Source organism: Cnephaeus nilssonii (assembly GCF_951640355.1).
Source record: "Cnephaeus nilssonii genome assembly, chromosome: 3".
Lineage (NCBI taxonomy): Eukaryota > Metazoa > Chordata > Mammalia > Chiroptera > Vespertilionidae > Cnephaeus > Cnephaeus nilssonii.
Window position 1 is genome coordinate 80,451,380 of NC_137074.1, and position 25,651 is coordinate 80,477,030.

The window sequence follows — 25,651 nt, forward strand, 5'->3', positions numbered from 1 at the left end:
GATCTCATGAGCAACATTAAAAAATAAATAGCAGAGAGGCACTACACCCTCAGTGTGTTATCTAATTTACAATGACAAAAGAGGTAGGAATTAGAGGTGAGGGTAAAGGAAATCTGTTTTTCTACTTGTGGCATTTTATTTTCTTTAGTACAGATTGATTTGAAGAAGAAAGGCATTATGAAATTTGACCCTACATTCCATCACACATGCACTGTCACCATGTCCTGTCAGACCTTCCTTAAAATTTCACTTGTGTTTATCTCTTATCTATTCCCATGGTCAAAGTCCTTCATCAAGGCCAAGACTTTGATTACGGGCCTACACCACCAGTCAAGTACCAACCACTCTTTATACAGCTGGGCTTGTTAGAACACGACTTTCCTCATGACACCCCTTGGCTCAAGACCCAAGCACATCAAATTTATATTAGTTTCCTTTTCTATAATACGGTACCAACCTAGCAATCTACACTAATCTTCATAACTCTTCAGTCATACTGGTCTTCATGCTCTCTTCACTCCCTCTCTGGCCTCTCTAAACTTAGAAAATGACCTCAACTTTTCTTAGGGAATCAAAACCACAATTATTTTTCCCTTCCTGAAAGTACAGATGTGCTTCTTTTTGAACACACAGTCTATCTCAGTAGTCATGGGTGTTTGATTCTACAACTTAAGTCTCAGCAGCAAAATTCTCATCTAGGACATCGTGAAATTCAAATGATGACTATGCTTTAATAAAATAGGTAAATGCAGTAACAATCAACCAGAGGTGACATTTACTGGACCGAACAACTGTATTTTTTATCATAATCAATTTTGCAATTTTAAAACTGTAATTTTCTAATTTTTTAACCTTTCTCCAAACTGAGTTCTCTTACCATTATTAATTCTCTCTCTGTAAAAGCAAGCAAATTGATACATTTTATTTTCAGAAAGTTCCAAAATACAATACAGTAAAAAGCCATTACCTAAAACAGTCTTTAAAGTATAAAAATTTATTTCCTTCTAAAGTTTCATTTCAAAAACAGCCAGAAATGTCCAGAACAGTCACCTGTCAATCTTCAAGGCTCTTTTGTTTGCTGTGAATAATAGAGTTCTAGGAACAGAACTGTGCCATACTCATGTTCCCCTGGGGTCTGAGGGGCAGGAACAGAGCATATAACTAAGTGTCTCACACAAACAAGCTTCCTCTGCATTGTGTTGTACAAACAATGTTTGGGTGGTGCACTTTAAAAGGGAAAAAGCTAGAGGCATTCAAGTCCGCCACAACACAGAAGGAAACAGCATAATGGAACATGCATGACAATGGCTAAAAAAATGAAAAATAAGAACGCTTAAGCTCTCAACTATCTTTAATAGAGGATAAGTTTTTTTCTCCAGTTGCTTGAAAAATATTTCACTAAGTTCTAGCTTCTTCATGGTGTCTACTCAAGAAATAAAGTCTTTTGCAACACTTGCATAATTCTAGATGGTCAAAGGTAGTAAACACTAGCGACGGAAGGGTGCTTTATAGTCGCCTAGCAACAATAAACAGTGTACTCTCAGTAAAGAGATATTTACATGGCTTCCTTCCAGACTTTTCTAGCCATGATATACTTTACAAATATATTTTGGTGAAATTTGCCAGCTTAGACTATTCAAGCAATTAGCTGGAAAAGAGACAAAGCTACAGGAGAGAAAAAGAGTGGGAATGAATTGCAGTTTAAAAAAGAATGGTAAGAAAATGTACTTGTCTCCACTTCATATAAATACCTTCAGTCACTGATCCAACATCTCTCTCTTGGCTCATTAATGAGGACACAACCTATGTAACTTCTGACCATAAGAAAAATGTCATTCCTTAAAAAAAATTAAATGCACGGTAAACACAGTATAATTTGCAACATTCATATCTTCTATTTGAGAAAAGAAAGCACTTGACTCAAGACTCACTGCACTGCTATCCCATCCCCAGATATTTTCACTGGGGCAGCGATGACGCTAGAGCAGATTCCACAATAATGGATGGCACCTGCTGATCTATTCGCAGCAAAGTGAAAAACACCATTGGAAGTATTATCTTTAAAGAACATTAAAGTTTTAACTAGTTCGAGTACAGCAACTAAAAGATGATGAAACAAGATAAATTGGCGTAGGCCTCGGTGAATTTGGAATGGCCACCATGAAAGTAATGTTATCCATAACCAGCATTTTGACACTGTTGGAGAAAGGAAGCAGTTTGATGCTCAATTCCTACTTTGTTAAATACTTAGAACAATGCTAATGCCTTTTCCATTCAATGCTCAATAGTTTTATTTTCCTTCCTCACTGAAAGTTGCTAGCCTGTTTAAGATATGTGGGCACTAACACCACAATTTAAATAAGATTCCAAGAACAAACAATGGAAGAAGGAAAAAATGCAAGCATGACTTATTCTTTCTTATAATATATTCTAAGCAAATGACAGATGTGCAAATACCACTTTATAGACATTCCTAACAGACTGTTTTTTTTGTTTGATTTTATTATTGTCTGATTGGGTGGAGTGGGCGAGGAGGTAGCTGCTTACAACATCGTATTCATCTTTCTTTCCTCACCTGGCATGGTGCCTGACACTCACAAGGAGGGCACAAAACGATGTTATTTAAATCTTAGACAATTCCACTTATAAACTAATTATTCATTTCAAGGAATTTCTAGTGAGTCAGCCAATTAAGTGAGCCCTATAGAGGGAACACTGTCCTTTATGCCAGACCATCGATCTCCTTGCAGCACCACCAACACCCTGCCAGGACTCCCTCGCATTTCCTCCGCTGCCCAACTCCTGTTTACTCTCTCAAGATTCCAATCTGGTGCCACCTCCTCCAGGCAGGTGTCTCTGCTTTGTGCGTCCTTGGGCCTTGCAGATAACTTCTTACATCATGTGATCGTGTGACTCTGCTGTCTCTCCCTAGACGTTGAACAACCTGAAGCACGAGACTGTATCTCACTTGTATTTCTATTCCCAGTACTCATCATAGTACTGGGTCCAAAAGCAGACACAGATATTTGTAGACACAGGTTTGTTACAGTTTTGCAGAAAGTATTACACATAATACATGCAGACACCCTTTTATGATAATATGAGTTTTTTTGTATGCTATCTACAATTATTAAGAGTTTAATAACATCAATTCATGTCATCTCATTTTCCATTTTAAGCATATAAAAGTAATCTCCATAATTTGAAAAAAAATGTCTTTTGAGTGCCATAGGAGTAATTAAACTAGATCATGTGCTACGTTATTGCTGAAGGAACTTTAAGAAACATGGAGCTTGCTTCCCTTATCTGACATCTGTCATGATCACTAAATCACTCCTCAAACCACCACAGGGCTACCCACAAAATGTGTTTTATAAGGAAAGACTTCTAATCTTAGTATGAAATAATATCTTCTAAACAGAAAATAAAAGTAGGCAATGCATCTTCTATTCTTCTCCCCATCCTTCCTTCTCCTTTCTCTCTCTCTCACAGAACTACACAAAGGAGAAGAAATCTATACTAAAAAAAGATATTTGGAAATATCAACTATTTTCCTAAAGATGCCTGATGATATATTTCTACTGATATTAAAAAAACCTATATATATAAAAGCCTAAGCAACCGAACGACCAGTTGGCTGGTTGCTATGACGTGCACTGACCACCAGGGGGGCAGACGCTCAACGCAGGAGCTGCCCCGTGGTGGTTAGTGCGCTCCCACAGCCAACCTCCCACAGTCCCTCCCCCTGGCCAGCCAACCTCCTGCGGTCCCTCCCCCTGGCCAGCTGGCCAATCTCCCATGGTCCCTCCCCCCAGCCACTGACCAACCTCTCTCGGTCCCTCCCCCTGGCCGGCCAACCTCCTATGGTCCCTCCCCCACAGCAGGCCAGCCCCTCCGATTGGCCCCAATCACTGGCCAGGCTGAGGGACCCCAACAATGCACGAATTCATGCTCTGGGCCTCTAGTATAAATATAACATCACGTATGATTTTATGGCCCAGATTACCATTAATACTTTAAGTTGACATTCATTTAATACTTAATATGTATATTGTGAAATATTATAATTAATACTAGAGGCCCAGTGCACAAAATTCATGCACTCGGTTGGTGGGGGGCGGGGGGGGCAGGAAGGTCCCTCAGCCTGGCCTGTGCCCTCTCACAGTCCAGGAGCCCCATAATTGATCATCCCAAAGAGGTATGCCCTGCCCACCTGGCCAGGGCTCCACGATAGATTGCCCCCGCAGAGGGAGGCCCTGCCCACTTGCCGCAGCCCGCTGGTCAGTGGCCTGGGCTTCCCTCTGTAGGGCGATCATGGGGCGATGGCCAGGCCTCCAACCAACTGCATAGCACCCGCCTTGGCTGGCCTGGCGCTAGTGGGTGTCATAGTGTGGTCATCCGGAAGGTTGTCCGGACGGTCATTCTGCTGTTCGGTTGTTTGGTCGATTTGCATATTACACTTTTACTATTATAGATAACAAAGATCAATGAAATTAGCACAAATTACGGCAACCATTTCTAAACAATGGTAGGCCATGACAAACAAAACAAAATAAAAAATAGAAGAAATCAACAGTTCTCTTAAAGGTCTCTTACCTTTATGACACGTTTGATAGAACCCAATACAAAGTTTCTCTGTGGATGCTTTCTGTTCTGAAGGATCCAGTCATGATTTAATACCTTTTCTCCTTCTTCTAACACACATTTCTGACCTTGGAAATGTGGTTTCTCATATAAAATCCAGCTGAAAAACATAAAAGCATGATCAGTTATAATTGATTTTCTAAGAAATGAAGCACAAAGCAAAAGAAAAGTCATAGACCATCTTATCTACTTGCATTTTTAAATCTGGGTGATTTTCTACTATTACCATATAATCCTATTTTTGAAATGATATATTTGCTAGTTCAAATACAAACAGTATAAGAAAAAATAAACTTGGAAGTAATACTTCCTGAACATAATACTATAATCCATGCCTATCCCTGTAAAAATGAATATATGCACTTTATAGATGTTGTACAAACAAAGCTACAAATTTATAATAAAAGCAGTAGCTTAACAATTCCAAATTCCACTTCTACTCTAATTTTTCTGTCACTGGTTAACAGAGCGCTTGTGTCCAATTTTACCACAGGAAGCCAGCACTACATAATGCCTACAGCATGACTACTGACCAGTGGGTAACTCAAATACTGGGCAAAGAAGTGCTGGCTCGACATATCCATGGGATATGGTCCATAAGAACAAGTGAGGTTCCCCCCGCATTTTCACAACATACAAAGAATCCTTCATGTTTTGAGCAGGTCAGCTGCACAAATGACTAAGTATGTGGCTTTCACATTCTTAGCATCCCACAAACTTCAAACTCGTTTTCAAAACTATGCTTGATTCAACTGAAGCCTTCAGCTCAACTTGCCAAATGTGTCCTGCGAATAATGCAGTTACACAATGGTATTGATTGTTATATCGTATATATTAGCTCTTGCTACTTACTGCTGGCTTTAAGTACTAAGAACAGCCTATATTTGCTGCCACAGGAAACAGAACAATCTATGTATATAAAAGCCTAAGTGACCGTCTGACTGGTAGCTATGATGCGCAATGACCACCAGGGGGCAGATGCTCAATGCAGGAGCTGCCAAGCTGCCGTGACTTGGCAGCTGCAGTTCTCAGGTGACACACCTGGAACCAGAGCAGAGGAGCCCTCATAATCTAGTACCCCTCAGGGGATGTCGAAGAGCCGGTTTTGGCTTGATCCCCGCAGGCCAGGCCAAGGGACCCCACCGGTGCATGAACCCATGCACTGGGCCTCTAGTTAAGACATAAAACACTAATAATGCTTCAAAAAATTGTGTCAAAAACAAGGGGAAAGGGAATGTGACTTTAATTAAAAAAAAAAAAATACAAAAGTATAAATGGCAACCAAACATTTAATTTTGGGGGAAAGTGCTATAAAATTTTAAGAGATCTCTTACCAGCCTCTTACAACTCTTATCAGTACCCCATTCGGGAAGGTCCATGATGTAGCATCGAGAATATTACAGTAGACCTCTTGTTTATAATTACTTCCGTGGAGATCATAGATAACCATCTGCAACATATAGAAAACAGGCACAATTACTAACTTTAAAAATGCACTTAAAATTGTAAAAAGTCCTAGAATCTAGAAAATAAAATATCCTGAGTATATAAAGTAGACATGACTTTAGATGTTAAATCCTTGAATAAAATTATCCTTTTCTAAGTCAGTTCAAAGTCTTTACTTAAAACTCCTTAAGCCTAAAAGTAACCATATTTTTCCTATTATATATTAGTCTATGTAAGAATCTTCTGCTGCCCAGCCATCATGGCTCAGTGGTTGAGCATCGACCTATGAACTGGTCAGGGCATAAGCCCGGTTTGTGGGCTTGATCCCCAGTGTGGGGTGTGCAGGAGGCTGCTGATCAATGATTCTCTCTCATCATTGATGTTTCTCTCTTTCCCTCCCACTCTCTTCCTCTCGAAAATTTATTTAAAAAAAAAAAAAAAAAGAAGAAGAAGAAACTTATGCTTACCTTTCCAGGTCTTGGGTTACACCTCAGAGTTTGTCTGTCAACATTCTGAAATAATAAACGTGGAGGAAGTAAGCCTTAAGAAACATCAGTGGAAAGATACATCGTTCACTTTCTCAGCCATCACAAATCCAATTTCTCACATTTACTCGGTGACCTTATGTGCAAGGTGTACCTCTAGGTGTTACAAAGAAATAGAGGTAAATATAAAGGAAAATGTGTTATCTCTGCCCTCAGGAAGCTTATAGCTTGGAAGGGAGAAATAGTTGATTGCACTCTCATGACTCTTCTAAGTGGGGGGAGAGGGGGCTAAGTTACACCCACAGGTAAAATACCAGGTTATGAAAGAAAATGCCAGATTATGAAAGCTAAGGGAAATGGCACCAGCGTGGAGGGAGGTGATGGAGAAGATTTGGAAGAGGCTTGTCTGAGGAAGTAAGATGGAGAAGACCTTGAAAAACAGAATTTCAATAAGTGAAAAAACATGGCAGAAGAAAAAAGTCCAGGAAGAGAACCGGAGAAGAAGTATGTTGGTAGGAAACACAGGGTGTGAACCAGAGCATGAGGAGGCAAGGCTGCACGAATAGAATTCGGGGCCTTGTAATACACAGTGAGGAGGTTCCACTTGATTTGGTAGACAACAGGGAGGCATTAGAGAAACATTTATTTAAATCATTTTTTTAAAATGACTTTGCCTTGCAAGTGTTGATTGGTATTCAAGAATTACTATTTGCTCCTAAGGTTATTCCAGGTACAGGTACAGGCTTTGCAGCCCTAGAGAAAGTTCCATAGTCTTGAGAATGCCAGAAAGGAAAGTCCCATGTTCAATGAATATTCTACATTAGCCATTTAAACATTTCTAAGTCAAAGAAAAGTGTAATTGAATTTCAAAAAATTTTCCAACTATAACATTATCAGCTCTTTTTCTTTGAATTAGGCTGCTCATTGCCCGGCTTTGAATGAACAACATGAGAAACTAAAGTGAGAGGAGGTTGTTAAGCAAACAGTTAAAATATTTTTAAGTATTTAAAATATTTTCAACTACTATGAAATATTTTCATGAGATACATAAGCTCAACAAAAAGTATCAATTTAAAAAATATATATTTTTATTGATTTCAGAGAGGAAGGAAGTGGGGGAGAGAGATAGAAACATCAATGATGAGAATCATTGATTGGCTGCCTCTTGCACACCCCACACTGGAAATGGAGCCCACAACCTGACATGTGCCCTGACTTGGAATGGAACTATGACCAACAATCACTGAGCCACACCGGCTGGGCCAAAGTATCAACTTTTCTCACATATAGTCAGAGAAACTCAGAATCTTGTCTCTTAATTTAGTTTAAAAACCAGTGATAGCTGGCTGGTGTGGCTCAGTTGGTTAGAACGTCGTCCCATGCACCAAGGGTCATGGGTTTGATTCCTAGTCAGGGCACATACCTTGGTTGTGGGTTCAGTCCCTGGTCGGGGTGTATGCTGGAGGTAGCCTATCGATGTTCCTCTCTCACACAGATGTTTCTCCTCTCTCTTCCCTCCCCCTTTCTCTCTCTCTAAAAAATCAACAATTAAAAAACACACACATATCCTCCAGTGAGGATTTAAAAAAAACACAAAAACTACCCTTGCTGGTTGGGGCACATGCCCAGATTGTGGGCTTGATCCCCCATAGGGGACATGTAGGAGGCAGCCTATCAATGTTCTATTCTCACACAGATGTTTCTCTCTCTCCCTCTCACTTCCTCTCTCTCTAAAAATCAATTAAAAATTAGAAACAAAACTAAATATAGCAAAGAACTGGAAAATAACTTGCTTCACTGCCTTTAAATTTTGAGCTAAATTTTTTCTCTCAATGTAACAGTTTAGCTAAAATACATAACTTATGATACACTTCAACCAAAGAATAAATTAACCTCTGATGTTTTTAAAAACAATCTTTACACATCAAAACATTGATTTTTTTCCCCTTAAGCTTCTAGATCGTTTAATGACCCAAGCACTACTTCACTTAAGCACTAATTAATAATCAAAATGACTTACCTCTATGAATGGGCTTAATCTGCCTGAGTTGTCTTGAGCACGGAAATATTTTGAAGCTGGTTCCTGCAAAGTCCCACCAAATCGGGCGCCTTTTTCTGAGGAGTGGGTTTTGGAAGTCTGCAAATACTGATGATAAGCACTCTTTACAGAAGAATGTAGTTTAGAAGTAAGGTCAGACTTCTGTAGAAACGAGGCCTTTTCTGGCCACAGGCCAATTTGCAGATTGGGGGGTGTAGGTTCTTTTGCCTTCACAGACGAATTCTTAGGAATTCCAGTCCTTTCCTGGTCATCATCAGCATCAAACGTAATGGAAGGATCTGGCCACTTGAAGGCAACAGATTCCCTCCTGCTAGCTCTGAGACTTCCCTTATGCAATGGTTCTTCATCCTCTTCCCCTAACTCCTGCCTCTCCTCTTCATCAAAATTCATCTTTAAGCGCTCTGACACTGACTGGAGAAGCGATAAAACAGAAGAGGGCTGGTTGGCATTATCCCTAGATTTTGTGGAGCCATGATGACCAGGTGAGACCTCGTTGGATAGAATGTCCTCCTGAGAGCTGTCATCCTCATAGATGGGAGACAAAGCTAAGGGATAAATTTTGTACCTTTTGGCTTCTACTGATAAGAACATTTCTGAACTATCACTATCAAAGGTCTCACCTAATTTAGAACCTCTTTCAAAATGATGGACCAGGTCAGTTCTACTCTCAGATCTTTCACATGTGACAACAGGTATGCTGCCAGGGGGTGCGTCAGGAAACGAGAGAGTGTGTGTTCTCCTTACGTCAGCAGCAGCACACCTGTCTTCACCTTGAAGGGGTTCTTCATATAATATAGTGAAGGAAGGATTTTCTTGTTCAGCCTGAGAAATGAAGGCTAAGTTAGAGTCTTCTTTTTTATCACAACAATCTTCTAGATTTTTTGTTCTGTTATCTACTGCAGTAACAGATGTTCTTCTGTCTAGCCTTTCTACGGTATCCACAGGTTGAAAATCTGGCATTGCTAAGGCAGGGTAGCCTTCAAAATCCTTACTTAATGTAGGTGGTTCATATCCCCTGAAATAGGAAGCAAGTCTATTGTCACGTGCTATCAAGCCTTCCTTTACTTCAGTGGGCTCTTCCTCCATTTCTCCAATACTCTCTTCAGCATACTCTTGGGGTTCTTTTTCAGGTTCAAATATGGGAGGCCTGGCCTCTGCTTGTGTAACGGGCAATTCCAGGCCTGTCCCATATGCTTTCCCTACATCTACCACTGCAGGCAACACTTGGTGTTTCCTGACAGTCCCATCAGAATCTTCTGGGGCTGTTCTCTCCATTTCTATCATAGAGGGCATGGACACAATCGTTCTAACTGTCTCTTTAGCATCCCTCTTGCATGCTTTTCCCATTTCTGGAGAGGCAGGGGCTGCCTTCTTGGGTATTTTTTTCACTTCCAATGCAAAAGGTACCTTTTCAGTTTTCCTAGTAACTCCTTCAGCATCCATTTGGTAACTGTTTTCCATTCCCAACACAGGCCTTTCAGTCTTTTCAGCAACCCCCTCGGAATCGTCAAACATAATGGGCATCACCTCAGTTTTGTCCATATCTCCCTCAGCGTCCTTTTGGTAAATATCTTCTATTTCTGATGCAGGAGGCATCACTTCAGCCTTTTCAGTAATCCCCTCAGCATCTTTTGGGTAAATATTTTCTATTTCTGACACAACTGATGTCACCCCGGTCTTGCCAACATCACCTTCAGCATGCTTTTGGCAAATATTTTCCATTCCCAATTTAACAGACATCACTTCAGTCTTTCCAGCAATTCCCTCGGCATCTTTTTGACAGATATTTTTTACTTCTGACATAACAGGCATCGTGTCAGTTTTGCCAATATCCCTTTCAGTATCCCCCATTTTACAAGCCTTTTCCATTCCTAAAAGGGCAGGTATTCCCTCAGTTTTTTCATGATACCTCTCAGCATCCATTTGGTATACTTCTTGCATTTTAAAACTGTCAGCCGTGGGCTCAGCTTTTGCCTCATTCAATTCATCATCCCTTTTATGTGTTCCTCCCATTTCTGACGTAAGGGGGACTGCCTCATTTTTCATGACACTTAATTCAGCATTCTTTTGGTTTGTTTTTCCTATTTCTAACATGGAAGGGATCAGCTCAATTTTTCCTACATTTACTTCAGCATCCTTTTTGTGCACTTTCCCTACTTCTGACATTACAAGGGGTATGCTCTTATTACTGTGTGCCGGCAAGCCTTTTTCAGACATACACACAAGACTATCAGACAGACTGCTTTTGGATGTCCCAGGTAAACGGATGTCATCATTTGTGCACGGAGGCCAATGGACATTTAATACAAGAGTTCCAGTATCCTCTGTCCCAGTTATTTTATCCACACACTCTATTTCCATTTTCTCTTTAGAGTCCTCTTTGAGAAGTACATGTGCTTCTACCCTATCATCTGACCCTTTATGGGGCAAGTCTTCAGCTAGTAAAACAGTATCTGATTCCTGCAAGTTTATACCATCAGACCGTCCAGCTTCATTTCCTTTAATTGACTCTGTGTCACTAGCTAAGTTGCTTACAGAGAAGACTCTACCTAATACTTCATTTTCACTAATTTCACATGTGCTTTGATTTACTACCTGTTTTGACACCACGAACTCCCTTAGAGGAGGCTTAACACTATCCCTGTTCAGAATTTTTGGAGTATTAGCCTGAAGTTCAGAATCCCAGGTAGTCTCAGTATCTTCAAAAGCATCATTTGTTATACGTTCTTGGGCTGAATTAATAATCTCATTGACTAATTCCCTAGCTTGATCTTCTAACAAACAAGATACATTCATTCTATCAGAATCAAAAAGGAGACTCTCCTCACCAGGTGTAGGCGAAACACAGGCCTTTTCTCCCCCTTGGACTCCTGACAAGTCTCCCGAGTCCTGCTCTTCCAAATGCTCTGTCAGTTGGGTCCCCGGCAGTGGCGCCTCCGCTGGCTTCTCCTCAGACTTGCCTTCCTGCAGGGCGCCAGGATCCATGATGCCGTCTCTGGCCAGATGCTCCTGGCAGGTATCAACTGTATGTTTGGACTTCAGGTCTCCCCTAACAGAATTAAAGATCTCACCAATCAGTGTGTCAGCCTTTTTCAGCAAACCGCTGCTGAGGGCCCCGAGCTGGTGCTCAGCAGAGGCTTCAGAACCCTGCTGGCGGGAGCTGTTAACTGACGCCGGGGCCCCAGCAACTGCTCCCGCCTCCGCTTCCATGGGCTTGTCACACTGGGCAGCAGTTGGGAAAGCCAGAGATACCGTCCCAGTACGATTACCAAAATGTCCCCGAAAGGCGGTCACTTCAGCCCCTGTTGGTACAGATGCTTCCAATTCCAAATAAGAGCTGTCAGGGCACCGCCGGTTAGTTAAGGCACCTTCATGTGTGGTATCTATAGCAACTTGTGCAGAACCAAAATTACCCTGGGGATTACATGAACTTGTGACCATGCTGACTCCTTCGGCCTTACCAGAGGAAGGCATGCTGCCACCACCACCTCTCTGTCCCTGAGACGAGGCTTCCTTTTTAGATCTTAGCACAGAAGGGACATTAGGAAAGCTTGCATCTTCAGGTGCAAAAGTGTTTTTTTCCAAAGTGATGTCAGAACCCAGAAAAGGTGAATTCACTTTTGTGCTGTCAATTTCTTGGAATTTGGGGCAAGTATTAGTTAAGCTGACTTCTGCCGTTTCGGAGAAACCTGAAATCTTTTCAGTCGCACAGATATCGGAAGGCTCATAAATCACACAAGTGTTGGCTTTTTCATCCTGAATGGGAGGTAAACTCCCAGATGTATTACTTCTGAGAGAAGCAGAAGCATAACCCAACACTTCTACCTCTGTTTCCTTCACACCTTGATATCTGGAGACAGGAGAGACCTCCGCTTGGCAATTCTCTTTAAGTCCAGCATCTGAATATTTCTCTTTAAGCTCATTATGATCCATCAATTGACAACTTTTGTCCTGTTCAGCCTTTGGAGAGGTTAATTCTGATAAGACAGGCTTTGCTGGCATAGGTGTAATTTCAAATGGAGAAGAAATTTTATCCTGAGAAATGTCTCCAGGCTCTGTCTGGGAAACAGGTATCTTGGAGAGGGCTATAGTTTTTCCTCTCCCAGAATGTAACTCCACAGGAACACTATTCTGACCATCAACTTCAGCTTTTGATAAAACTTTAGCAATGTTACCAGTTTTGGTGTCCAAGGAAAGAGAACCCGACTTCTCCATAGCGCTTTTCCTTGCTCCGCTGTTTGAGAGCATTAACTCTGCTTTCTGAGGGACCTGAGAGGAAATGGAACTGTGGTCCTCGGAGAGGCTTTCACCCTCCAATCTCGAGTCCACCCCCCTCAGGCGGGTGTCACTGGTTTCAAGGTCTAGTGGAACCTGGCATTTTTCACTATTAGGAAGAACGTCCTTGGATTCAAGAATCACAGACGCGTGCTCAGGGTGAAGGCAAGCTGGAGGACTCTTCCCGTCTGCAGCGTCAATGTGATTCGCCACATTTTCTTCTTGACACTCACTAGGCTCATTGGAAACACCAACAATGTTGACATCCCCTGTTCCAATGAGCACAGAAGACCCCTCATTCTTTAAAACAGGCACATCCAACCTGCTCAGCATACTAATTCCAGAAACAATGGGGGGAGATGAAGCACTGGAATTTGATTTGTCACAGTCAAGGGTAAGAGAATTTCTGGTATCAAGTGATACTTGAGCTTGTTGAGGACTCTCAGAGTCGGGAAGAGATTCTGAAATGTGATTTCTATGGCGTTTGAAGGGCAGTGCAGGGGTTATTTTGTTTTCTAGGCATGCTACACCTGGTGACTCACTGATACATTTTACAGCAGCAGTTTCCTTTTGGTTGATTCTAAGAACATGAGGCATCTTGCCATGTGGCCCCAAATCAAGGTTTTTGGGTTCTGCTACAGACAACTGGTCAGTATCTTTGGGTAATGACTCAATTCCATCTTCTGCAGTGTTTGCATGACTTGAAGTTGTGGGTTCACCAACTGAGATACTTTCTGTTTCCTGCCTGATTTCTGTAACAGCTGGATTTTTCTGTGCATCTTGGGCAGACAACCCGTTTCCTTCATTTACAAGTTCTGTGCCTGTCACAGCATGTCTCTGAAGAGCAGCCGTGTGACTGGCAGCCTGCTCTGATGAGTTACCTACAGTTGGCGTGTCAGAACACTCACTCTCTGGCGACGGCAAATCTTCATGCCTGATGGACTTATCTGGACGTGGAAAATCTGTCCTTTCCTGTTGGGTGGTATCACTTCCATCAGATTTACTACAAGACAAGTCAGCAACAGCAGGGCGCTCAGGCTCGACATGCTCTTCCCTTTGCACCAGGCTCCCATCACTCCCGACGACGGAGCCGTTTTCTTCCGTTGCCGTCTCTGCAGGAGTTATCCTCTGGAAGTCCGGACGGCCAGGGACTGTGCCGCTGCAACTTCCTGTAAACAATGCTGAACACACCAGATTTCTGTCCGACTGCGAAACTGGCACACGACTTAAATGCTGCTGTGAGTCAGATTCTCCAACAGCAAAGCTGGAGTTAGTCACAGAAGAAGGGGATGGCCTGCTTCCCTCAGGTCCCCCAGGGCCATCTTTATTTAAAACGTCCTTAGAAGAAATAGTCTTCAGTGCTTCTGGGTTGTTTGTCAGATGGCTTTCCCTGTTGAGACTTATTCTGCTACAATCAGACTCTTCTAATAGGTCTCCACGCACATGTCCTTCCGTAGCTATGTCTGTGCTGGATGATGACAAAGATGACCGCATCCCGGCCTCCATCTCATTCCCAGGGCCCGTATGTGTGCTTGTACTCGAATCAGAACTTTCATTTTCTCTGTCCAAGGGATTCACAGTTTCTAACACAGTCTGTTGCTTCAAAAATTTCCTAATTTGTCTGGGGCCTCGATACGTTGCATATGTTACTGAAGGCCTCTCTGGTTTACCATCTGCTTGTCTGTGAATAAACAAAACAAAACAAAACACAAACAGCATGAGAGAATCAGAAAATATAATTAGAACACCTTAAGAGTAACCCCAGAAACTGTGGTGAAGTATATCTCATAATAGGGAAGGCTTTTAACCTTTCTATGTAGAGAAAAGCTATAAAACCAGCAATTTGTTGTTTTTTAAATTACAAAAAAGCTTTGACAATAGAAATTCTCATTGTGGATATAAATCTTTTGAAAATATAAGAATTAAAGAACTTTTTAAAGCATTTCAACCCAACAAAGAAGTAGCTTCCTATATAAATTACATTGGAAGCATGAGTTAGTGTATAGAAAATAATCTAAAAATTGTTACTCAACAGGTACTAGTATATTTAAAGGCCTTATGGATATTAAAAAGGAAATTTGCATAGTCAACTATACATACAAATAATTACAAAGCTGTTTATTATTTTTAATTACGTGAAGATAAAATCATTTACAATGCCTTTTGATGAGGATTTCTTTCAAACATACTTCAAAATACAGGAAATAACTTGTTTAAATTCTGTATTATTGCGATTCACAGTGATAAAAAATATGTTTATATGATAGTAAAAGACAGCATTATGCAGCACAGGCTATTTTATTAACTTGTCTAAATTAAATTATTAACCCATTTAATACACCTGATTATTAACAAAACTATAAAAAAATTAGGGGTATTTTTATATGAGAAAGACAATGTAAAACCTTCAGTTAATTATTCTTTCTTAAAATAAAATAATTAAAAATTTTATGTAAAACTGAAGTCTCATAGGAATTTCAAAAGTATAGGCTCTTAATGTTAAATAATATTTTATATCTGAAATACTCTCATTTCAATAAAAATTAAATATATCCTTGCTTGCAATAAATTCATATCACAGAACCAAAGAGATAACTTTAATACTTAAAATGCAGATACTCAAATTATTGGTAAATAGCTTCTCCAGATATATTATTTACATAATATCAAAAATTGGTTATAAGCAGTCCTTACTCATACTGTCAAAATACACTATTAACCAAAATGGCATTCAACTTTTATAATTCCTAAACAAATTAAAAATGTCAACAGGGAGTTACTAAAACTATAATTCAAAATCTGATTTCCTAAGCTGGGCTGGAAGAAGTTTGTTATCGCAGTCAAACTGGATGTCCAGTGGTCTTTTCCCTTCCTCTTAAGAATCACTTTTCTCAGCACTGTAAAGGGAAAGGTCCCAACGTTGCAGTAGCTGTGGCGAATGGTGGAATTTTTCAGTACACCCCAGTGATCTGGGGTCCTGTAGCCAGTGCTTGCCCTTGAGGACTTGGAGGAGTTGGCAACTTCTTACACAGTCTCCACCAGCTGTTCCTATTGTTATTAATTCCTATTATTAATTGTTATTAACTGTATGATTTGGGGGATGTTACATATTTTTCTGAGCCTTGTTTCCTTATTTGAAAAAGAAATATAGATTAAAATCAAGCAACAACAGCCAGCCTAGTGTGGTTTAGTGGTTGAGCACAGACCCATGAACCTAGAGGTCACTGGTTTGATTCCTGGTCAGGGCACAGGCCTGGGTTGTGGGTGATCCCCAGTAGGGGGCATGCAGAAGACAGACAACTGATGTTCCTATCTCTCTATTGCTTTCCCTTCCTCTCTCTTTCTAAAAAATAAAGATAAAAATAAAAATAAATCAATAAACAAAACAAAACAACAACAAAAAGAATTGCCTTTCTTTGCTGAGGTGGTTCTGGTGAACTGCCTTAAACAAGTAATCTGTTAACAAGGAAGGCTTTACCAACAAGAATTAAGAGGTACAGTATCCTCTTCCATTTTCTACTGTTCAGTACCAAAGAAATAAACCTGATTGTCAAGGAGAAAATTCTGAAATGTTCCAAATTACAATTACAGCGTCCAGAGAGTGAGAAAGGGAGAAGAGTTACCAGTGGTCGGCAAACTGCGGCTCGCGAGCCACATGCGGCTCTATGGCCCCTTGAGTTTTTAGCAAAGGCCAGCTTAGGATACCCTAATTAAGTTAATAACAATGTACCTACCTATATAGTTTAAGTTTAAAAAATTTGGCTCTCAAAAGAAATTTCAATCGTTGTACTGTTGATATTTGGCTCTGTTGACTGATGAGTTTGCCGACCACTGAGTTAGCCTGTTAATAGCTGTGGACCAGTTCTGACAAAAGACTGCTGTTTCTGTACATCTGGTGGAACTTTGGATTAAATTCCAGGTGGTTATTTCCACAGATAATTTTAGTCAGGCACCAGTGATCTCCAGGAGCCTCCACTTCTTGCCTAAACGAGGGCTTTCCAGACTTATGCCCACCACCAAGCCACAGGAGTGGGCTGCGCCCATCCCAGAGCTGCCTTCTGCACCTCCTCCCACCCCTTTCCTACAGCTAATGTACATTCTTTCAGATGGCGTGCACCTTTCTCCCCCCTTCCCCGTACTTGATGTATAAAAGTGCTTACAAACTCAGAGATGATGGATGTGTCTTTCCTTCCTAGCCATGCTGCTGGTGCTTTAGGCTCCATGCCCAAGACAGGTATTCTATTTTTTGCTAGCAATGGTCTAATAAACTGTTCTTTTAAAAAGACTTTCAGCCATGGAAGTTAATTTTTTGTTGGTTTGTTTAATGACCTATTAATCAAAACCAAAGAAGAAAAAGCACGTAGTTTCCATTCTACCCAATTCCTATAGAACAGGCTCAAAATCCCCACCGTTTTAAATTACTTTGGAACCAAGATCACCTGGAGAGGTGTTAGCCCATTGCTGGGGCTCACTCCCAGACGCGCTGAGTCAGTGGGTCTGGACCAGATAATCTGCATTTCTAATGCTTCCCAGGTGCTGCTGCTGCTGCTGATCCAGGGCCACATCTGCAATAGCACTGCTTCAGACAGGTCTTTATGAACAATTCAACTTTTCTTGTTGTTGGACATTTGTTTCTAATTGTACATTCTTATAAATAACGTTTCAGTAAACGCCTTTATTACTGGAGATAATCGACAAGCTTTTTAAGGTTCCTGATACACATTGCCCTAAAATGTGTCCTCCACTCCTAACAGTGCACAACTGCAGTAGACTTCATCAACATGACACATGGAGTACCACCATTTATTATCACTGCTACCAACTTAGTAGGAGAAAAGTTATTTTAGTTTGCATTTCTTTGATTGCTAGAGAGGATACCTTTTCCCCACTTATTTATTAGAGTTTGTATTTCTTTTATTTGAATGATTTGTTTATATTGTTTGCCCATTTTTGGTAAGTTAGTGTCTAAAATGCTTATCAGTTAAAGCATGGTCTGACATTTTTCATATATAATTTTCTTGTTTGCCAATTTAATGTATCATTGGTTATGATATTGCTTGACATAAGTGAGTTGGAAAATTGGAAGTAATCCACTTTACTGATCTTCCATTTCCTGATACTTTCCATTGCTATCATGCTTAGAAAATTGTTTCTCCCCAAGATAAAATAATAATTCACATCTAGGTACTTTTAGTTTTGTATGTTTTTAACATGTTACTCCATTTTTATTAATTTTAACATAAAAATGAGACCACAAAGAACTAAACAGTCCTAAGTTATCACCTATATCTGTCTATAGTATTACTGATGAGCTCATAAAATAAAATAATTCTCAGGTAGAGATTAAAGTCAATAAAACAGATCTATCTCTCCCTCTACCTTCCTCTCTGAAATCTATAAAAATATATTTTAAAAAAATAAAACAGATCCTTATTAGGTTTTTTTTGGTTGTTAATCCTCACCCGAGGACATTTTCCCATTGATTTTTAGAGAGTGAAAGGAGGGGGAGAGAGAGAAACATTGATGTCAGAGACACATTGATTGGTTGCCTCCCACACATGCTCTGACTGGGGCCAGTGATGGAGCCTACAATCGAGGACTGTGACCTTGACCAAAACTGAACTGGAGTCCCTTCAGTCCACAGGCTGATGCTCTATTCACTAAGCCAAACTGGCCATGTCTCCTTATTAGTGTGTGTGTGTGTGTGTGTATGTGTGTGTGTGTGTGTATATATATATATATATATATATATACATATATATATATATATATATATATATATATATATATATATATATAAATTTTATTGATTTCAGAAGGGAAGGGAGAGAGAAAAAGAGATAGGAACATCAATGATGAGAGAGAATCACTGATCAGCTGCCTCCTGCACACTCCCTACTGGGGATTGAGCCTGCAACCGGGCATGTGCTCTTGACCAGAATCAAACCCGGGACCCTTCAGTCTGCAGGCCGATACTCTATCCACTGAGTCAAACTGGCTAGGGCTCCTTATTAGTTTTGAATAAATATTTTTGTTACACAAAATGTCTAATGGACTCAACATTGTTATAAACATTTTTTGGGGTAGAAAATAGTCCTTCTATTGCAAATGGAAGCAGCTTCTATAAAAAGCAATATGGAAGCTCCTAAAAAAATTAAAACTAGAACTACCATATAACCTAGCTATCCCACTTCTGAGTATTTATCCAAAGAAATCCAAAACATTAATCCGAAAAGATATATGCATCCCTATGTTCATGGCATCATTATTTACAATAGCCAAGATATGGAAGCAAGCTAAGTGTCCACTGATAGACGACTGGATAAAGAAGTGGTACATATATACAATGGAATTTTAAAAAAAATTTTTTAGAGAGAGGAAGGGAGAGGGAGAGAAAGAAAAACATTGATGTCTAACCACCATGCTGTACACCTGAAACTAATATAATATTGGATATCAACTGGAATTAAAAAAATAAATAAAATATTCCTTCTAGCTCATCTGAGTACAGGGAAAAACAAATTAGTGACTGTTAATCAAGCAAAGAACATAGGGGTGGCAAAACGCTCCTTGAATCTGTGCAAGATTTCAGTTTCTTGGAGTTGTGGAAAAGGTTCATAAGGCTAGTTTTAGGGATAGAGCCCATTCAATTTCTTCTCTGAACCTCTGAAATTATATTCCACAAAGAAAAGATACTGACAGAATATGAATACAAACCTTTGGACCATATTTGTTCCCAAAGAAGACACTGAACACACTGCCTGTTCTAATACAGGAAAAATTCAGACAACAGAAAACACCCCTATTCAAGGAAGTCTTAAATTAGAAGTAAATCTTACTCGCTGACAAAGTTAGCGCCTACCTAAAAGGTATTAGTATCACCCCCTAAAATAGCTCAAAAGGCCCTAGATTACATCTACAGTACACAGAATCATAGAACTTTTTTACCTACTACCAGGAACATTACAGGACACTTTTTCCAATTCCTTTGATTGATAGTAGAACTAAGGATCAAAAGCTAGGTCCAAAAGCGCAGATTTTGGCTCAAGTAAAACTTAACTTACTTTATGAAGTCACTGGTTTCCTGTTCACTGTCTTGTGTTGTATCCAAAGAAAAGGCATCTGAGAGCGCAGCCGAGCTGGACTCCCGCTCTCCTGCCAGCCGGGCCTGGGTTCCCGGGGAGCCCCTGGACAGCTCCCTCTCCGGCCCGACCCCTTCCTCGGGATGCTCCCTGGGACTTGGGAAGTCTTTCTCAGTTTTGTCATGGTCATCTTTCAGAGAGGGCTGCTTGGCCTCAGCGAGAGATGCTTTTCCAGAGATATTGAATAAGTTACCAAGAAACTGAAAAAAGCTTTCTTTCGGCTGTCGATCGCTTTCTCCTGTTTTGCCATCTGAAGTGGGACTGGGAAGGTCGTTGGGCTTTTTGGAATCTCCTGGCACTGGAAGAGCGATTAGCTTCTCAGCATGGTTCCTTCTGTGCTCACTTTGGGGAATCTTTGAAAACAAAACAGAGAATAACAAGCATCATCACTAAAAAGTAACTCAGACTGACTGATAACCTATTACATGATACATTCTGTGCTGGACCCAGGGACATGTTTATGAATAAGACTGGTGGTTTCTGTTCCCTTGGGACGTTTACAATCTGCTGAAGAGCACAGCCAGCACAACTCTAACAAAGCTGCATAGTCCATGCCATGAAGAGAGGGATACGGCACACCTGGGAAACCCAGCCCAGCTCTGGTGGCAGTGAGAGCAGAGGAGGTAACTCAGGGATGCTTCCCGGGGGAGGTGACCCTGTAGGAGACCTACAAAGTGACTTTGTGATGCTTGTGCATCTTCTTCCCTCTCCTCTTCCTCCCCTTCTTTGTGTTTAATATGACTGGAGGTCCGGGTACAAAAAGAGAAGAGTGAGGGCTTAAGTATGGGGAGAGAAGTAAAGGGACAGATTTTGGCAAACTTTAGGTGTATTTAAATATAGCCTTTATTATTACAAAGCTAATGGACACTATTTTCAAACACTCGCTATATTAGACAAATAACACCCAAACAGACCTCATCACTTCAGCACTGTGTTAACCCACGAAGCTTCCACGTTATGTAAAGGTGTTGCTTAAGAAGATGTGGAAAGACAGCAACACGGCACATCAATTCAGAGGAAAGCTCTTCATGGTACAACACAAAGTTCTGATAAGCACATTCATGCAAACCATGGACAACACAGGGATTCTTGCCGAGTTAAATACTTCCAGAAGTGCATGTTACCTGCCCATAACTAGGTACTAGTAAAACAAACTCATTCATGCATACTCTGTGTCAGGAAAGATTAAACTGCTATATCAAAGAGCAGGCTGGTGTGGCATCGCACACTCTTCCCCAAAGCTTCATTAGCCTTAGGCCAGTATACCAAGCCACCCTGCCTTCCAAACATGCTCACTCGCCTACTTGTAAAAGGAATGTGCACCCGACAGTATCTGTCAGATGTTATGCTCGCTAGTGCTTATAAAAGGAAAGCTCAAGTGTGACTCATAAAAAAGATCAGGACACCAAGGCAAAAACCACCTCGGGGCACTGCAGGTGCTCACATGACAAAGGAGTTGATCTTCAAGAAGGCAACAGCATCGTAATTATAATATTATTTGTTCATCTCGTTCCCTGTTTTAATCCAAACTCGAAAATAGTTTAAAGGAGTGTTTCACTAACCACTAATAAAACTTAGCCTATGAGAGGCTGAGAAATGTATAGAACCCATTAGCCCAGGAAACTAATTTTGAGAAAACAATATTTTAAGTTTGTTCCCACCCTGGGTGTCAGGATTTTTTTTTTGAGTAAATACATAGCATTCTTCTCCGTGTAAGGACCTTAACATAATGTGTGAGTCTCTACATTTAGAATATCACCAGCCTTCCGAGGTCACTAAAAGTCTCACCTTTTACTGGTTTCAACTGGAACTTGATCCCACTGCTCTCTATCTCATCCAGCCAGCCTTCTGTCATTATGGGAGCCCACACTATAAACTAGCTGTGCCATCCCCTCATATAAACTGCATAAACAGCCTCTCTGAGTGGCAGGGCAAGATATACTAGGTGATACTGGAAAATGCTCATGTGCATGTAAGATACACATTTTTGTCCGTTATTACCGTTAATTCCACCATAATATTTCTCCCTGAGCCAAATGAACTAACACTATAACACCAATAGAACCGTGATTTTTTTATAGAACCGTGATTTTTTGTTTTAACTAGTGTGAATGACTGCTCATCCTGGGTAGCTACTCATTACATCATAAATACAGGGTAGGGCAAAGACAGGCTTACAGTTGTTCATGTGGGAAATAATACAATAATTAATAAATAATAGTACAAGAATAACTGTTTTGTGTACTCACAACTATAAACCTACTTTTGCCCAACCCTATATTCTTAAAAAGCTTTAGAGATTCACAAAGTCTTTTAAAATTGGGGCAATGGTTTTAAAAAGGGAGAATTAAGAGAACAAGGAGATTACATTTTTTAACTATCAATAAAATCTCAAGACAAATAATTACTGTCAAAAAGAGTATTTATTCCACTGCCTAAATTATTTTCACTTGACAATTCCTTTCAAAGTATAATAGACTAGTTTCTAAACTGTGATAGAGAAATCACTGGTTTCTCTTTCCCCTAAACTTTTAGCTTCTTTGCTTTTCCAGAATTCCTATATCATAAGTTAACTACAGAGAACTTTTTTCCAGTTTCCTAAAATGTCTTAGTTGCTTAGTCTTCAATGATCTTATGAGAAATTTTTATCAATAACTAAAATTCCCTCAACCAGAAAGAAGTATCTAAATTTAGAAACAAAAACTAGCAGAAAAGAGTACTGTTGTTCCAAGTAAACACAATACATTATTTATGTAATTAAAAGTTTTAAGTTTGATCTGAAACAGCTGCTCGCTGCCCTCCGCTCAGACAACAATGAAGTTCAGCCTGCCACAAGCCAGGGCCAGTGTCGCCTGCCAACAGGGCTGTCTGCCATTGTTCCAAAGAGTGAGTGGAATAAAAGCACTTGGGATTCAAGCAAACACTAGTGAGACATTGATTCCAATTGTTCTCAAAGATGTCGGTATTCTGCAAATAAAATATAAAGGCTACCGATGAAGGCATATGTATCTTAGGAATTTAAAATGTTTTCCTTCCTATTCAATATATTGTAATGTAATGCCACTAGGTCCAAGTTCATCTGTTCTCTTTGCTTTGTGCCCAATGCAAGGAAATACAGGAAAACATTAGGCACACTGATTAGTAAGACAGCTGCGGCTTCACGAGTTTACGGTCTAGTAAGATACACATCATTACATCACTGTGTGAGGCTCACAAGAGGTATGTACACAATGGCAGACACAAACAGCTGAACTGGGGATGGGGAGAACGCACTGCATAAAGGTGTAACACCTGAGCTTGCTCCTGAAGGGCGAAAAGAGCATTCTAGACACAAAGCATAGCATGTACGGTTCAAACATACAGAAGAGGGAGGTATGTTTATTATGGCCGGATGTGGCTGGAGAAGATTGGGGCACAGAGGATAGAGACTGAGGCTGATAAGATGACCAATTAAAAGTGAAGGATGAGGGATAACAGTCACAGATTATTAAGTTTTCTAAACTGAGCAACTATTTGAGTAGTTAAGCCAAAAATGAGTAAGAGAAATATGAGGGGAGGTGCCTTTGTGTGTGTGTGTGGGGGGGGGTTGTTTACAAACTATTTAGATGTGAAATGTTGAATTTTTGGTCCCCTGGTGATGTGCAAGTTGGGATATCTGGTAAGCAGTCGGAACACAGTTTAAGAATGCAATTGGCAATACACCGGGGTAAAGGGGGACCAACCAAAGAACCTTAGGGAACAAGGTTAAAGGCAGGCACCAAGAAGAGAAGAAATCAGTGAGAGACGGAGGAGGCCAAGAGTGGGCCAGGTCATCCCCTCCAGAATACTGGTCTCCAACGGCATAAGGACAAAGATTATTTCCAAAAGCAAAGAGGAGCACATGCCAAGTGCCACCATGAGGTCAAGGAAGTCCTCACTCTCCTGGTCACTGGTCTTTAAAAATATCAGGCACACTCCTGATTGGGCATACTCTTCTCTCTGTTTAGGATGTTCTTCCCCCAGATACCAATGTTACTCACTCCTCCTCACCTCCTTCAGACTTATCTCCTCATTGGCAGTTTCTCCAGCCACCCTATTTAAAAGAATAAACGCCTCTTCTTTGAAATTGCCCATCTCCACTCTCTGCTTTATTTTTCTTATTTGTTCTTGCCAGCATCAAATACACACACATATTACTTAATACCTGTGTCTTCCTCTAGAATGTAAAAGCCACAAGGGCAAGGAGTTTTGTCTGTTTCAGTTACGCAGTATTTCTAATACCTTGAAACGTACCTGACAATAAGAGCCAAAAATGCTCAAATAGTTGTTGGATTAATAAATGAAGGAAAGAAGAGTATAGAGAAGCCTCTGGAAGGCAGGAGAACAGTCCTAACAGCTCAGGAATTTGTGAGCACAGCCCCAAACTCAGGGTGGTAAGCAGTGAGTAAGTAGCAAGGAAACAGGAACAGCCCACAAATGGAAGGGAACACGTTTGAGAGATTTTTTTTAACCAGAAAGAATGAAAGACATGAGATGACAGTTTAAAATCCAAGACACAAAAAAATGGCTTTTTGTTCCTGTTTTGTGGATCAGTTCTATAGCTGTTGGAGGGAGTGACTACTGTGTAAGAAAGAAGGATGACAGGTTCCAGAAAGAAAAGCAGAGGTAATGAGGTAGACCACTCTAGTCTCTAACACTTTTTTCAGTATTATATGTATTTTAACTAAGTTTATTGGGGTGACATTGGTTAATAAAATTATAGGTTTCAAGTGTACAGTTCTGTGATACGTCACCTGAACATTACATTGTGTATCTAATACTTGTAATAAAGGAAAAGTATTAGCCTTGAAGAATAGGGACATTTCCTCTTCCAAGTAAAGCGGTAAGAAAGTGGCTAAAGTCAGCAATTTGTAAGCAGAAAAGACAGAGACGACGAGAAAGGTCTGACAGCACCCTGGCCTCAGTAAGGTGAGAGGAGAGACGCCGAGCTGGAGGAGGGACGCAGAGGTGGAGCTGGGGCTGAGGGAGGACTTGGGAGAGTGTTTCTGGGAAATGCAACAACAGGCTGAAAGCAGGTATGCCAAGCAGCAGTTAGGGTCAATGTAAACTCTGAAGTATTCACTCATTTAATAATGAACAGCAAGACACTATTGGAGGGGCTTAGATGCAGCAGTAAGAAAATACACCGAAGTCCTGCTTTCACAGAGCCTCCAGTCCAGTGATGTAAGAACTGATTTGTGGGTCCAACTGGCATCTGTTTGTCACGTCACCTCTTCTGTTAGCCTCTAGCAGGGGGCAGGTGCTATCCCAACATGGTGATGGCACAGGGAACAGGACAAGAAGGTCAAGGGATTAAGAGTGTCATCAAGGGAAGAGTATGTTGCGTGGAAAACAGGGAAGGGCCAGGTGACTCTTCCTTTACTGTTTCAATACCTGGCTTGGTCATCCCTAAAGCTCTACTTCATTGTACACAGTAAGGATGATCCTTCAGAACAGCCTAACCCCAGTTCCTTAGCGCCCTCAACTCTAATGACCTCCACTTCCACTGTGCCTCTGCTTGCCCCTTTGGCCAACCCTGGGCTGTCCGTGCCTATAACCACCCCCACGTGGGCTCTGACCCT

General features: G+C 40.7%; 1 protein-coding gene across 1 annotated transcript in view; it reads right to left on the reverse strand.

The window, feature by feature from the left end:
* CRYBG3 (crystallin beta-gamma domain containing 3) overlaps nt 1-25,651 on the reverse strand; it is a 121,508-nt gene that overhangs the window by 62,798 nt on the left and 33,059 nt on the right. Inside the window, exons 3-7 of the mRNA XM_079766337.1 lie at nt 19,974-20,404; nt 8,596-14,590; nt 6,558-6,602; nt 5,979-6,094; nt 4,597-4,744 (exon numbers count right to left, since the gene is read on the reverse strand). Coding sequence (XP_079622463.1) covers nt 4,597-4,744; nt 5,979-6,094; nt 6,558-6,602; nt 8,596-14,590; nt 19,974-20,404 — 6,735 coding nt within the window. The remainder of the gene's footprint in view (nt 1-4,596; nt 4,745-5,978; nt 6,095-6,557; nt 6,603-8,595; nt 14,591-19,973; nt 20,405-25,651) is intronic.